Genomic DNA, 15370 nt, shown 5'->3' with positions numbered 1-15370 from the left:
CAAGTACAGGGTGTGAGAATTTTTTTCTAAAGCTAAAGTTAGATTAAATAAAAGGAGAAAACACAAGAATATGAGGGGACGTAGAGAAAAAAAGCGACAAATGTAAAGGTAAAGTTACACTAAAATGAAATAGATACTGTTTAATATAATTCATATATTGTAACCCATAAAATATGTTAACTCTAAAAAATATAATTTTAATAATAATATTAATGTACTTTATTGACATTACATATATTATATATTAATTTTTTAACTCCTTCAATTCTATTTTAGTAAGTTTTAAAAATTAATAGTAATTACTATTTTGGAGTTACAAAAAATAATATTGAATTTGAAAGGTTAAACTCCTCCAATATTCACCTCTCAAATTTCATATTAATTTTTAGGTTAAATTACATTTGTGGTCCTTTAACTTAATTTCAGGTAACGTTTTAGTCTTTTATCTTTTTTTTTTCCGACTTGGTCCTTTATTTTAATTTTAAGTGACAATTTGATATTTTATATTTTAAAATTTCAACAATGGTATCATTTTTTATACAAAAATTCAAAAAAAAAATTCAATCAAAACTCATAAAATTAATTATATTCTTCAATATAATACAAATTTCATCGAATTCGTAACGCAAATCTTCAAATAAACTCATATTTTCATACTTTATTTGATATTTTTAGGAATAAAGGACTAAATCGGAAAAAAAAAAATAAAGACTAAAACGTTACCTGAAATTAAGTTAAGGGACCACAAATGTAATTTAGCCTAATTTTTATAACTCCTAATAAGTATTACTAATAATTTTTTAAACTTCAATTATTATTAAAATATTATTAAGAATGGTGTATTAAAAGTCGTGATTTTTTTTAACTCTTCCAATTAGTGATTAACATCAACTTTTCAATTGCCTAAACCCAATGAAGAATGTCTATATAAGCTTTCTCAACAGTGGTGGCTAAAGGCAAAAGAGGATTGTAATAATACTAACTAAAAATACAACCAATGTAAAGATAAAACAAGACATAAGTTGATATGTAAGTTTTTGTTCTAGTCAAATTTTAGATTTGTTATATGCTTTGTAAATACATAGTGACAAAATATATTTTATTTTATGTTTAGCACCGAAATGGTGTGTTTGTGCTAGGTTTGGATAAGTTTTATGTATTTGGGTTGACATATCTACAAATACTTAGAAGTTGAAATTCATAATTTATCCTACAAATTATAATCTATAGTTTATTTGATAACATAGTTTTTTTCCTCTTATTACTTTATATATGCTCTTGAAATTTTATCTTCATTCAAACAAACATTATTGTTGGAATTTTTAGATTTTTAAAATTGTGCAATCCATAGCTGATTGAGAGAGTATAACACTTGGATTTGTTAAGGTCATTGTTTAAGTTATGAAGCAAAATATTTAGGAGTTTAAGTTATGAAACAGAATATTTAGGAAAAACATTGTTAATTTTGTAAATTTAACTATTACTAATTTTGCCGATTGAAATAATTGTTTCTTGGAAGGGTTCTCCTTGCATTGATAGTTTTCTTATTTTTAAGATTTTTTTTTTATTGAGCCAAAAAGTTTTAAAGTTTATAGACTATATTATTAATGTAAGCTTTGGTTTATCTCTTAATATTAATAAATGACATATCCATATATTTGAATACAATTTAAAGTTTATACATATATAAATGTCATTTTAAGTTTATGACTAGAACATCACTAAACAATATTTTATTATTAGAGCATTTTCTTTCTGAATTTAAAATTAAATTATAATTATAGAATGAATTATGTTTACTGTGACTAACACTGAATGAATAATTATGGATATATAATATATTTCCTCTCGAGACATTATTTTTTTTTCAGTGTCATCTAACTAGCTTATGTTTCATCTTTAAAAAATTTAGTCAAAAACAACCCTCTTGATCTTTTTTAAATCGGAGAAGGAGAAAATTATTATTAATAAAAATAACGTTAATGACGAATTTGCAATTGTTTATGAGAGAATTAGAATCTTGCTAAAAAAAACTTTACAAAACTGTTTCACTCTCTCACAAATAAATATTTGCAAACTATTATAATATTGATTATAATAATAATAATAATAATAATAATAATAATAAAAGTGTTCAAAATAAAATTAAAGAATTATTTTATAAAAACATAAAATCAATTCCCTAAATTACTCAAAAATATCATTACATGTGTTCAACAAATATTATAATTAATTAATTTATAATAAACATATTTTTTTTAAGAAATTACATATTGCTTATTAAAAACAAATATATATTTTTAAATATTTTTTTATATTATATAAAAAATATTAATTCAAATTATTTGTGTAAAATATAAACAAATCCGTTGCACGGATACTATCCCTAGTTATTATGTAAATTAAATTTGAGTCATTCTTAAGCTAGGATTGTGTTTATGTGAAACCTCTAAAAAGTTTCTCACTCTTTTTTTCATTTTAATAATAATAATAATAATAATAATAATAATAATAATAATAATAATAATAATAATAATGTAGTTAAGTATAACTTACAAAAATTTATCATCTTTTTGTTTTCTTAATTATGACCGAGCAAATAATTGAATGGAGCATTTAATTTTATAATTTAGAAATTGTAAGGAGATTAACCTAATTAAATTTCTACAATTATGTACGAAGCAATTTTCTTTTCATACTATTTGAGATGTGGAATTTGTTTTATAGTTGTTAGAAAATTAACTAAAGAATAATAATGAAATATTATATAAAAAAGTTTTGTAAGTTATCAGGTATATTAAAACATTTCTATTATGAAATCAATAGTCAAATTTAATTTTCATAATCTTAATAGTGAGGCAAATGTTTACATTTACAAATGGTAATTTGCAATGTAGCCTCCTATACCTTTGACTTTGACTACTTTGCTATGGATTTTCAATATGTGTTCTAAGTTCTTAACTTTCCAGCGCATGTGCCTCAACACAACCTTTCAAAAGAGAGAGTATTTTGTGAAGGTGGCATGCCGCATTGTAACGCTACCTTGTTTTATTTTTTAGGAATGTGGCTTACAAATAAAATAAATCAACGGCATGATGATAATTTAAAAATATCAATAATTGCAACATTCTTTGACTTCTAACTTATGTATCTTGCTAAACGTTCTTAATAACTTATTTTACATTTTTTTTAAGATGTTTTAAGAGAGGAAATCTTTGGACTAAAAGAGAGAAGAGACAACTGGAACGTGTGAATTTGTAAATTATTTTAAGTATTTAATTATTTTTACATCACAAGGGGTCTTTATGATTATTATTGTTTTTAATTTGGACACTAATAAAAAGTTTGTGTCAATGGTATTAAGTTTTATCTTAATTGATAACTATCAATATTGTTATCTTGGATATCTTATTTTAAATTTGAATTTAAAATCTCATACTTGTGTGAATTTATGGTGATATTTATCATTTGTTTTATAGAGAACAAAAAAAAAATTAGGTTAATATGAAAAATGAGTTTGAAGTGATTCAATGGACACAGTAACATTCTTCTTTCATCTTTTAATATTCTCAAATATACAAAAATATATGTTCGAATTTATCAATATAGACCTGTAAAATAAATCTCCGGGTTAGTCAGAACAATTTTTGAGATTTTTTTAGACGAATGGAGGAGAGAAAATAAGTTTTATTAAGTGAATAGACCCATGAACACATAAGAATTGAATCTAAAATTTATTAATTTATTGGGTTTAATAAGTTACATAAAGGAATTTTTTTATCTTATATGTCATGATTATACTTCTATCACATATTTTACATGAATTATTTATTTTATCTTTTTTAAATAAATAAAAAATCAGAAAACATTATTTTATTATTTTATTGGACCATCTTCAATTGTGTTATGAAAAATTTAATGTTTGAATTTTTTAAAACACAAATATGTACAAAAATCTTAATTAAGTTTTTCGATATAGATTTTGACAATTTGTGTTTTTTTTTAAATTAATTTAACGAGAAATTTTTTAAAAGTTTTTTAATTTTCAAAATAATAATATTTTTTACTTTTATTTTATTTATTTATAGAGTAGTAGTATAATTCTGGAGCATAGGATAAAATTTTATAGTTAAGTAATACAGATGATGAACCCCATTGGAATTTTAAGTTGAAGTTTTTACACTTTTAAGTATTAAGTAAAAAAAAAACCTAAGAACAACAAGTTCCATTTACAATAACCATCTACTAATTCATTATCAAGATTCGTATTAACGGAATTATCATAATTGAGTAATATTATTAGAACATAATTTAACATAAAAATATAACATACATACAATATTATATAAAATATAATGAGATCATATTTTATTTTTTATAATATATTAAAATACTATATTTATATCAAAATTTTGTGTTTTAATAACATTATTCAACATAATATTAATACTAACTAAACAATTAAGAAAATACACAACTTTTTTGTCACAAACTACACAACTTGATAAGTTTAACATATTCAACTTATTGGTAAAAAAAAAACATATAGTCAGTTTATTTTTTTAGTGTAAAATAAATTATCAGTTATTATTAATTAGTTCCTTCAAAAAAATTATCATTAATTAACAAATTAAAAATAAATATTGTAAATACATCAAAACATAGAAGATTATTTGATTGGATTAGTCTCATTTTTAGTGTATGTAGAAAGAAGAATTAAATAGTCTTGAAAGGAAAATACATAAAGAAAAGAATTATAACATCACAATTTTCATATCAATAATATCAATGAGCATTCATCTTTATACTCATACTAGCATATTTTCTATCAGCACTGTCTTTTTTTAATTATTAGATCAGTTAACACATGTCACTTTTCTCTAATTATGGGTTAGATTTCACTTAAGTGACTTTATATTTTTTCTATTGAATTTATTATAGATAGTCTTATTTATACGTAGATGTATTTATAGTGTAAAAACTGAATAAAATTAGATAAAATTAATGGTTTAATTTAATTTTTAAAAATTACATTTGAATGAAGTTCAGTGCAATTTTGAATCGATTTAAAACTGATTTATAAATATAAATCAATTTAATATTTTAAACAAATTTTTAGTTAAAATATATTTTGCACTTTTTCTATGAAAAAAGAATTTCAAAATTCTTTAAAAAAGAAAATGTTGATTTTTTTTTCGAGAAAAATAGATATAAAAAATTTTTTAATAAAAACTTTTTTCAAGATAAAAGGTTTCGATTATTTTTTGAAATAAAAAATTCAAAATTCTTTTGGCCAAAGTTTTTCAAGAAAAATAAATATAAAAAAATTGATTATTTTCTAAATCAAAAATATTTTACAAAAATATGTTTTTTATTTTTTTCTCAATAGTTTTTCAAAGAAAAAAATAATTATTTTAAAAAAAGTTTCTATATTTTCTTTTTGAGAAAAAAATAATTCAAAAGCTTTCTAAGAGAAAAAAAAATTAATTGAAGTTAAAAAAGTTTTAAAATTATTAAACTGATTTTTAAATTAGATTTGATTAACTGAATTATTTTAAATATGTGATTTGATTAATGAACCATTTAATTAATTTGGTTTTGTTGGTGTAATATTTTATCATTTTGTGTTATTAATTTAAATATTATAAATTTATTTACATATTTTTATTTTTAATTTTAATTATTTTAAGTTGTATTATTTTCGATCTTATATCTTTTATCAATTTAAATAATGAATACCATTTTTAATAATTAAAAAAAAAAATCAAACACGCAAGGTACTCAATCTCTATTCAATATCACAATTCAACGATAATAGCAACCAAACCAAATAGTAGTAAAACAATTTAAAATGACAATACCTTTAACTACACCGTCAAGTTAAACCTTCCGCGCCTTAATTATTTTTCAATGGATCTTCAATATTTGTAGAAGTTTTCCCAAGCTTTCAAGTAATAACTCAATGAAAGGGTCTCAATCACCTCCAAACTTCCTATTCATTGGCCACAAATGAAAATAATGGATAACAACCACTTAAATTAATGCAAACATTTTAGACCAAATACGTCCATTGAACAAAGTTGCTCATACTAATGTCAAAGTGGGTATTTTTTTTTTTTTTTTTAAATTATTATAATTAACAGTGCACTAATGGTGTTTTTACCGGTGTTCCATTTCCAATAGTGTTATTATTAGTTAAATTAAATACATTTTAGGGGGAATATAGACCTTTTAAAATGAATTTATGGAAAAATTGTTGATTAGGTGTAGTGCAGTTGGATGGTCGAATCAAAACAATAAATCCTTATTCTTCATTGTTCTTTGGATCCTCCCCTTCCTCAAAAGGCGGTTATCATATTTATATTTTTTTAGAATCAAAACCATAGATTTTTTTCACTGTTAGTTTACCACTTAAAGTTGTTAGTTTTTTGTTATGGATCGTTTTTTGTTTTGTAGAGTTTAGTGTGTGTTTGTGGAAAAGCCAAAATGGATTTATGGATTGTTGCAGCTTTTGCTGGAGCTGGTTGCTTAGCTAAATACTTCACTAGGCTTTCAAAAATTGCATCTAATTATTTGTCTTGTGAGGGTTCTAGTTTTAAGAATCAAGCATTGAAAGATGAAATAGGCAACCATGTTTCTTCTCTAGATAGAATTAGGGCTTTAGATGTTTGTAATAACAAAGGGCTAAGATGCTTAAGGGATTGCAATGAAAGTGATGCCTTTTCTTATGCATCAAATTTCAATCGAATTGAAGATGGGGATCACCAGAGTACTCAACATGGTATGGTTCTTTATTCACAAATATGTTTGGATTTTTTTATTTGAGGTTATCTAATGACATAATCACTTAAGAGACTATTTGGAAGAACTTATTTCTCTGGAAGCTCTTCAAGATAGCTAATTAAAACAATTTAGAGTTAATATGAAAACAATTATATTTTATTTTATCTTTTGTTATAGAAATAACTTATACATAAATACTAATGTGATAAATATTTAATTAAATTGTTTATAAAAACAAGGTATTTGGTTCTGGGAAGATTTTTCAGTCTCATCATTTTAGTATTTTTTTTTTTTATATTCCTGTGAATTCTCTATCTGAGGTGTATATTTTGCATACACTTGACTGGTCTTAGAGAATGAGATTCATGTATTATCAGTCATTTGAAAATCAAATGGATTTTTGGGCTGGTTTAAACTCACATATTGGAAGGATGATAAAGAATCTTTGTTTCTTAATGCACATCCCAACTTTTCGTGACAACTGCTTCATAATTGATGTTGATTTGGTCCAGAGAGGGAAATGAACTGATTTATTTCCTAAAATTGCATTTCCAACATTAATTAGGAAAGGGTTTTATCATTTGATCTTAGCATATTGGTTACGTAGATTGTTCTTTATTGCATGAGTTAATATCAATGTTGTCAAATGCATATCACAAAAAATAGATATTTGTTCAAATCTTGTTACGCTGCAGTGCTAGAGCGCCTCGATACCCACTATTTGGTAACATTTTGTAATAAACAGTGTATCATATGATTAATATATCAAGCCTGTAGCCATTGATTTATTTTATGGTTTGTTTTGCATGAAACTACTCTTTTGACATATACTTATAATCATCAGATACAACATTTCTATTCAGTCTTGGAATTTCTTTTGGGATAATAACTTCCATCTTAGCAAACAGAAGGGAAATGGGAAAGTTAAGAGAGTTGTTGAAGCAGACTGAAAACTTGGTTCAAGATCTACAAGTGGAACTTGAAATGAAAGATTCAATGACCGTGAAGGAGTTATGTAGCGAAAATTATGGATTGCAGGATACGTGTGCCCACTCTTTCTGTGATAATAAGGAGCTAAATGTACTTCCCCCTGAAAACCACACAGAAAACTGTCCAATAATTGGCTGCAAAGACTCATATGAAGAAGAAAATTCAGAATCTATGAGAAAAATTGAAGCTGAGCTTGAAGTTGAACTTGAGAGATTGGGGTTAAACATGAATGAATCTAGCCCAGAAAGAACTCTGCCTGAGCTTCTTGAGGCAAGCATTGCATGAGTATTTATTTCTGCATCTTCTAGTATCGTTGTGATTCCAAAGGCACATAACATTGTCTTGGATTTTGCTTGTTGTGATTTGCTTTATTATTATGTCTTTCATTGCATAAACTGATACATTTTTGGTTAGCTATAAACATATTTGTTAACAATTGACAAACTTTTTTGAATATATGCTCTTTTATTGGTTGAAACTTATGCAAGTTCAACCAAATTTTGCAAGACTTACATGAAGTAGTAAAATTCAAATTTCAAGTGTAACTTAGACCTGTGTCATGAAAGTTAAATGCCCCATCATAGCTCTTCCTTTAAATGTTCTATTTCATGTCACTTTTTTTAAATCAGTACTTAACATGGGTCCATCACGGTGTGCTAATGTAGTGAAAATCTTGCAGCTCGGACCGGACTTTGTAGCAGATTTTTCTCGAGATGAGTTGCAAGCTGACACGATCAATAGGAAAGATTTTATCCGTCCAAAATTAAATGTGGATGCAAGTGAGACTATGATTTCCCCTAGAAACTATGTTGTTTCATCTCATGAACTAAGTCTGCGCTTGCATGAAGTTATCCAATACAGACTTGAGGAACGTGTGCATGAACTTGAAGTTGCCCTTCAAAACAGCCATAAGAAATTACACTTAATGGAATCAGAAGAAGAGAGTTGTTCTCAAAAGTATTCCCCAAGCCTTGGTCATGTTACTATGAATTTATCATGTGAATCACTTTGTGCATGCAATGACACGTATGAAGAATTAATAAAGATAGACGACTTACAAGGAAATTCTCCATTAGACATGCATAATACTGCGCAAAATGTAGATTCAGTTTCATACTGTGGAGCAAAGATCCCTAATTTGTTCCACGTTCAATGAAGAGAGGTTGTCTAGGGAACTTTTTTATCACAATATTGAAAGGACTATGCTCTAGCATTTATGAATGTCATGATGTTGGTGAAGATGAAAATTGTGATACTATCTCCTATTCCAGTCTAAGAAATTTTTTAGAGATTCTTTTGTCTCATTTATAAGAAAAAATTGTGATATTTAAGATTTATTTATTTTTTAAATGGTTTTTTTATTTTCATTTAATATCTATCTTTTAAATATTAGAGGTATATTTAATATTTCACATTCTTTTATTGATATTATATTGATATTAATGTTTTTTCTTATAATTGATAGCAAAAAGATCAGGGTCAGACCAACACGTTCAAAAAATAATCACATTCTGTAATTTAAATCCACCAAATGACAAATTATTATATTTTTATTTCCAAAACTATGGTGATAAAAAAAAACTACGGTAAAGAAAAACCGGAGAAGGTAAGAAATTGAGAGAATTCTAATCCCCATCCAATCCACCAAATGTGCCTCAAATGAGAAACAACATACAATTAGTACTATTAGTACTATTATAATTCACATCCACGGCCAAAAAGACTTAAAAACGACAATTTGAAAGAAAATACAAATATTTCGTGCAAAAACCAATAATCACTTGAAAATGAACGACTTATGTTAAATTTCCACACCATTGTTGCAACAATGACTGATATACATGCTGTTTAAGTATCTCAATTTGGTCAATGGAAAATTGGCGCTGAAGATTGATAATTATTTTCTTCGCCAAGTTTTGCTAGTCGACATAATATTCCTGAAATGGACAATAGAAAGCTACAAACTCTACTACCATCAGGCCCTTTTGGCAAAATGATCAGTATCATCATCATCCCTATAATTTCCTTCAATGGAGCCCCCGGAACCTCCGAAATCCTCATTTAAATTGCCACTGTCTTTGCTATCAAATTGGCCACTGCTGCCATATCCCAATCCCCCACTTCCATCATATCCACCACTTCCATCATATCCACCACCAGAGACTCCCCGGTGTAAGTGTTCCCTGGTGTAAGTGTTTCCACTAGCAATGTTACCATCATTTCCATAATTCGCCCCACTTCCACCGTAACTGCCAGCAGCATTGCTAGTTCCAAAACCATCAGGAGCAGAATAGTTATTGCCAGCACCACTGGCCCCATAATTGCCACCTGGCCCTCCACCATAACCTCCCTCTACATTTCCACCATAGCTACCACCACTTGAAGCACCACCGTATGGAGAGCCCCCATAACCTCCGTATGGAGAACCTCCACCACCATAGGATGCATTGCCATAAGAACCACCAAAACCTCCGTCACCGCCAGCACCATATCCACGAGGCCTTTCACTAGCATAGTTTACCCTAACCCGACGACCATGAAGGTCCTGAAAATTTTACACAAATAGCAACACACTAGATTAAGAGCAATAACATATTGCCAATCCTTAATTTGCAAAGTGACAAAAGGGATATTAAAGGATTAACAGAATAAAACTACACAACGATAAGCATCATCAAGAAAATAATAAATTTGCACACATCACCTACAATTAGCTAATAATTTACCCACATAAAACAGAAGTAGGTAGAATTATTCTACTTAAAACTTGCCAGAGACAGGTTCTCTCCTTTGGGTTTACTACTAGCAATCAACTAAAACATCAGCATTTTGTTAGAAAATAATTAAGGAAAACTATTATCTTATTACTTTGTAAGGATCCATACTGACAGGTAAGCCAGTGACGGCACAATTAAATGATATATTCCAGAATAAGGCCAATGTGTTTATACCACGTTTCAAACTGTGATTGCAATTGTTACCACTACCAGTCTACAATAGCTGGAATCACAACTATTGCAATAAGTATTGTGGTTGTGGTGCAACTTTCTTAAAAATCTTAAATCTCCTATTTTCACTCCCAAATTTCACCTCCGCCTCTTAGCTAACAACTCACTATTATTAAAATATTCCAAACACTTTAAAATTCCCTTCAATCCAACCAGATAAAGAAATATGAAGATTGGAAAATTGTTCCTGTGAACACTATAAAGCCCATTGTAACCAGATGGGCGTATTCCCACAAATTAAACAGCTCCAATATTTAGCTTCATCAAATGGACATGACCATTTCCTAATGGCCACTACATCTAATGGTATTCATGAAATGATAATGCTTAGAATAAGAAATCTGCATTACCTGACCATCCAAGGCCTGAATGGCACTTGATGCCTCTTCAACAGAATTGAATGTGATAAAGGCAAATCCTCTGGATCTACCAGTTTCACGATCCATAATTATCCTTGCTACAAACAGCATGATATTCAAGGGATTAGTTCCACCTAAATAGAAACCCAAAAAACTCATAATAATAATAGAGTCGATCTGTTTACCATCAATAACTTCACCATATCGTGAAAAAGCTTCCCTCAAACTTTGCTCATCAGTTGAATACGAAACACCTGTAGCAGACAGATGTTAAATACATGGAATTGGATTAAGTGGAGTTACAGCTGGACGCTGTAACTGATCTCGGCCATCTGATTTCGAATCAGTGGTTGAGATTGTTTTAACTTGAAAGACACAGTTTTCATTTAAACTGTGTGCTTATCTTATCAGGAATCCGGGTCCCAAATACATACTAGTATATGCAAAACCATTATTACCAACTAATCAGCTAATAAAAGAATAATAAACATGAAACGAATCAAACTTAATAATCTAGTTAAAACAGACCCCCAATAAAGAGCTTTGTGGTTGGACCAGAATTCATGCATCTTATAGCCTGGAAAACAGATGGAGATGGACGCAATTCTGAAATAATCTTTCTATTTGCCCCTTGTCGTAGAATATTCCCGAGTTTACCAAAGAAAGCCATTGATGTAACTTGTAACCTAAACAAACAAAATTATAAAAATTAAATTAATACCAAAACATCATAAAACCTTATTGTCATCACAAAATCGAAGGAAACGCGAGTGGAAAGAACAGCATAAAAAACTAGAAACAATTAATTCGTTTTAGTTCGAAACACAAATTTAAAAACGAATTCAAATATCATACTCTCTGATCGCTAATTCACGCATAAGACGAGAGAAAAATTAGACGAACGAATAAAAAATAAAATCAGCTAACAGCTCAATTAACAGACGAACGAAACGAAACATGATGAAAATAATGATCCATGTTGGAGAAAATGAAACGAATCAAAAAAAGATAAAGAAAGAAACGAAAAAATGGAAGAAAGAAAAATCGTGAAGAGAAGCATGATGAAAAAATTACCTGCGTTCTGTGTTGAACTTGTCTGTGTCTAAAACCCTAGGGAAGATATTTGTATTTATCGTAGGGAATGGGTTTATGTAGCTTTCAAGAGAAAACATATTAGAATGCACCCATTTTTTCTCATTTAAGAAAGACGGGCTTAGGTCCATCATCAGTGGATAGTGGCTATTTGCACCATCCCACTCATTTATCTTTTTCTTACAAAATACCAATTATCTATTTTTATTTTTGATAAAACAAAATGTAGTTATAGGTGATAGCCTTTTAAATTTTATAAATATAGATGTAAATAAAATATTTATGAAATATCTTTGAGATTTAATTCATAGTTTTTACATAGTTAGTCGTATTAATTTTTCGATCATAATAAAATTCTTTCTCCATATATAACTTAAAATTCAATACAAATGATGGTTACACATATGACTTTCCTCATATATATATAAGTTAAATTATATTTTCCACTTGAATTTATTATTTCTCTCATTCTTTTAACATGTATCTCTAATATTTTTTTATAAGTAAAAATTGAATCTATTGCTTCAAAATTTACAACACTCGCGCATTGATGGATCTTAATAAGTTTTGTTGGAGGGTGAACATAAAATAGATTATGTATAAAATATTTTCAACTAATTTCATGTATTTGATTTTGGTGTTTTGTTAATTCTAATTTTTAAATTTATTAAAAGTATCTGGTTCGAATAAATATTTAAAATTTTGTCAAACAAACTACTATATTTACAATAACAAAAACCATATGAAAATAGTTGAACTAAAGACATAAATTTATAAAAAAAAAAATATCATTATCACTAAACCACTCCATAAATCAATAATATTAGAGTTTAAGGTTTAGAGTTTAGAAAAAAAACTTATCAAATGTCAAAAATAACTAAGCTTTGTACCTACACCCGTGCACATTGTAAACCAATCAATTGCCCTATAACTCGTTGGTACACTCGTCTCAAGGTTATAGGTAAACCTAAAATTGGTGCAAGGAGAAAAAACGAAAGGGATTCCAAGTGTTAACTTCAAATTATATATATTGCGAGAGAAAGAAAAAAAACAGGGCGGGTGTATTAAAAAAAAACAAATGGCAACTCTCATTTATGTGATTTTTAGGCTCGGCCCAATATTGGAGAAAGGGGGATCAAGGAAAGTCAAGGAACTCATACGTTCATCTTCTTGCTACTTTACAGAGGCAACCTTCATCCAATATTACTTCATTCTCTGTCAAAAAAAAACTATCACAAATAATTAAACTTTCATCTCAGAAATTTTGCAAAACTATTTACTAGTTTTGAATTATAAAAAAAATATAAAAGCATAAGACACAAAACCTGGTTTTGTTTTCTGGGTTTGCAGAGAGTTTCGAACTCACAATTCAAATCTCTTTCATTTTTTCTCAATTCTCTCGATTTCTTTTAATTTTATTTTTCAAATTTTGTTGTTGGATTAGGAGATTATATCATATAAAATATGCATGTAAAAATTTATACAAATATAAAATTATTTAATTTGATAAAAAAAACCACATATTACTAACTAAAATATATAAAAAATGTGCAATCTTTCATTTAATACACCAAATCAATTAAGTCGTATGCCTTGTTAAAAAAAAATTAAATCACATGCCTATTTAATACACCAAAGTATGTGAAAAATATTTGTTATTGGTCAAGCAGTTAAAAGTCATTTATAAGTAGAATTGTCAATTTGATAGACCCCTAATTATTGTCTTCGGCCCACGTATTGAAGGGGCAAAAAAAAATTATAATTTAAAAGACTTCAAAAAACAAGGCCCCCTAAAATTTTGTGGGCTTAGTGGGCCCATAGGCTCACTTATTTAAAAAAAGAATCGATTTATTTTTTCTTCGAGAAATAAAGTTTTTTGATTTTTTCACCGATAAAAAATTTTCGATTTTTTTCTATAAATTTTTTTCGATTTTTTACTATAAAAAATTTTTGATTTTATTCTAAAACAATTTTTGATTTTTTTCTATAAAAAATTTTTTATTTTTTTTATATAAATGATTTATCTTTTTAATAATTTTTTTTCTCACAATTTTTTAAGAAAAAAATATTTTTTAAATTTCTTTTGAATAAAATAAATTTTAAAATTTTTTTAAGTAAAAAATATCAAAATATTGGGGGCCCATAAACCCCTAGAGCCCCCTCCCTTAGGCCGCATGAAATAATGGGCCTAAATTTTACAAAAATTAAATTGATAAGGGCCTAATATTAGAGGTTTTTAAAAAGAAAATTAAGGGGCCTTGGAGTTGGAGTTTTTTTTGACAGCTCTATTTACAAGCTAGTTAGTTCAAACAAATGTACATTTAATTATTAACGTGCCTCTTAAATAATTTTTTAGATAAAAGTGTTAATGCATATATATTAAGTAATTATAATTTATTGTACAAATCATATGGAAGACGGCTATTTATCGTTGATGAATAAAATGATAAGTTTTTATTTATAATTTGAGTGACATACATACAAAATATTCTATACGTCCCATAATAATTAACGCATTTGCAATTAAAAAGTATCTCAAAATAATTGTTATTTTTAGTTTCTAATGCAACTTTAATTTATTTTTATCAATTCTATCATCTAATTAAATATTATATATATCATTCTTAATAGCACCTCCAATAGTGAATTCAACATATATCGAACTCAATATGGTTCTTAAGAGTTGCTATATCATCTCGAAGCAACTCATTTATTATTTACTTCAATGGTTTAACTCTTAAGAACCATATTGAGTTCTACAACTTTAATTTATATAATAATATTTTATTTATTAAATTGTGAAAGTACTGATTGTTCGTGAAATAATCTATTGCATCCAATTTTAACAATGAACTTGACAAAAACTAGATTTGATGTGACGTTGGCGGACGAAGAGATTCAACAACGGTTGAGGTTGCTCTAATTTAATATTCCACCATTGAATTTATGGTAATTGAAATCAACTATTGATTTTATAAAAATGAAGAGGTTAAGGGTGGGAGAGTTCAAAATTGGAGTAATGAGGAGCTTCATGGTTCTATCTGTACGCAGAACATTAACACTAATATTTATATAAATTAACATTTTGTAATTTAAAAAAAAAAATGATAGTTTGATAAAATTATTTTTTTCTTCTCT

At 27.2% G+C, this 15370-nt stretch overlaps 2 protein-coding genes across 3 annotated transcripts; one reads left to right on the top strand and one right to left on the bottom strand.

Annotated features, from left to right (window-relative positions):
- The first annotated feature begins 5930 nt into the window (after window positions 1–5930).
- LOC101514397 (uncharacterized) lies at window positions 5931–9185 on the top strand. Its single transcript, XM_004508618.4, has 3 exons — window positions 5931–6781; window positions 7628–8043; window positions 8453–9185. The coding sequence occupies exons 1-3, from the start codon at window positions 6487–6489 to the stop codon at window positions 8927–8929; spliced, it is 1188 nt and encodes a 395-aa protein (XP_004508675.1). The 5' UTR covers window positions 5931–6486; the 3' UTR covers window positions 8930–9185.
- A 195-nt stretch (window positions 9186–9380) lies between these two features.
- Window positions 9381–12401, bottom strand: LOC101514071 (uncharacterized). Of its 2 annotated transcripts, none has more exons than XM_004508617.4 (5): window positions 12215–12401; window positions 11669–11826; window positions 11326–11394; window positions 11132–11238; window positions 9381–10318 (listed from the first exon to the last, which is right to left on the bottom strand). In XM_004508617.4, the coding sequence occupies exons 1-5, from the start codon at window positions 12364–12366 to the stop codon at window positions 9749–9751; spliced, it is 1056 nt and encodes a 351-aa protein (XP_004508674.2). In that variant the 5' UTR covers window positions 12367–12401; the 3' UTR covers window positions 9381–9748. The 2 variants fall into 2 exon arrangements, with proteins under 2 accessions (XP_004508674.2, XP_073226930.1); XM_073370829.1 differs by lacking the exon at window positions 12215–12401 and adding an exon at window positions 11996–12033.
- Window positions 12402–15370: the final 2969 nt, after the last annotated feature.

Source organism: Cicer arietinum, chromosome 7 (genome assembly GCF_000331145.2).
Source record: "Cicer arietinum cultivar CDC Frontier isolate Library 1 chromosome 7, Cicar.CDCFrontier_v2.0, whole genome shotgun sequence".
Lineage (NCBI taxonomy): Eukaryota > Viridiplantae > Streptophyta > Magnoliopsida > Fabales > Fabaceae > Cicer > Cicer arietinum.
This window is presented reverse-complemented; position numbering and strand designations above follow the sequence as displayed.

What these genes read in the sequence shown, in the direction of transcription:
- LOC101514397 (XM_004508618.4), top strand. Translation starts at nt 6,487, where the DNA reads ATGGATTTATGGATTGTTGCAGCTTTTGCTGGAGCTGGTTGCTTAGCT. An exon ending in TCACCAGAGTACTCAACATG is followed by an intron (nt 6,782 to 7,627) that starts GTATGGTTCTTT and finishes TATAATCATCAG; the next exon opens with ATACAACATTTCTATTCAGT. An exon ending in CTCTGCCTGAGCTTCTTGAG is followed by an intron (nt 8,044 to 8,452) that starts GCAAGCATTGCA and finishes AAAATCTTGCAG; the next exon opens with CTCGGACCGGACTTTGTAGC.
- LOC101514071 (XM_004508617.4), bottom strand. Translation starts at nt 12,366, where the DNA reads ATGATGGACCTAAGCCCGTCTTTCTTAAATGAGAAAAAATGGGTGCAT. An exon ending in CACAAAGCTCTTTATTGGGG is followed by an intron (nt 11,395 to 11,668) that starts GTCTGTTTTAAC and finishes TGTCTGCTACAG; the next exon opens with GTGTTTCGTATTCAACTGAT. An exon ending in TTCAGGCCTTGGATGGTCAG is followed by an intron (nt 10,319 to 11,131) that starts GTAATGCAGATT and finishes TAAAATTTTCAG; the next exon opens with GACCTTCATGGTCGTCGGGT.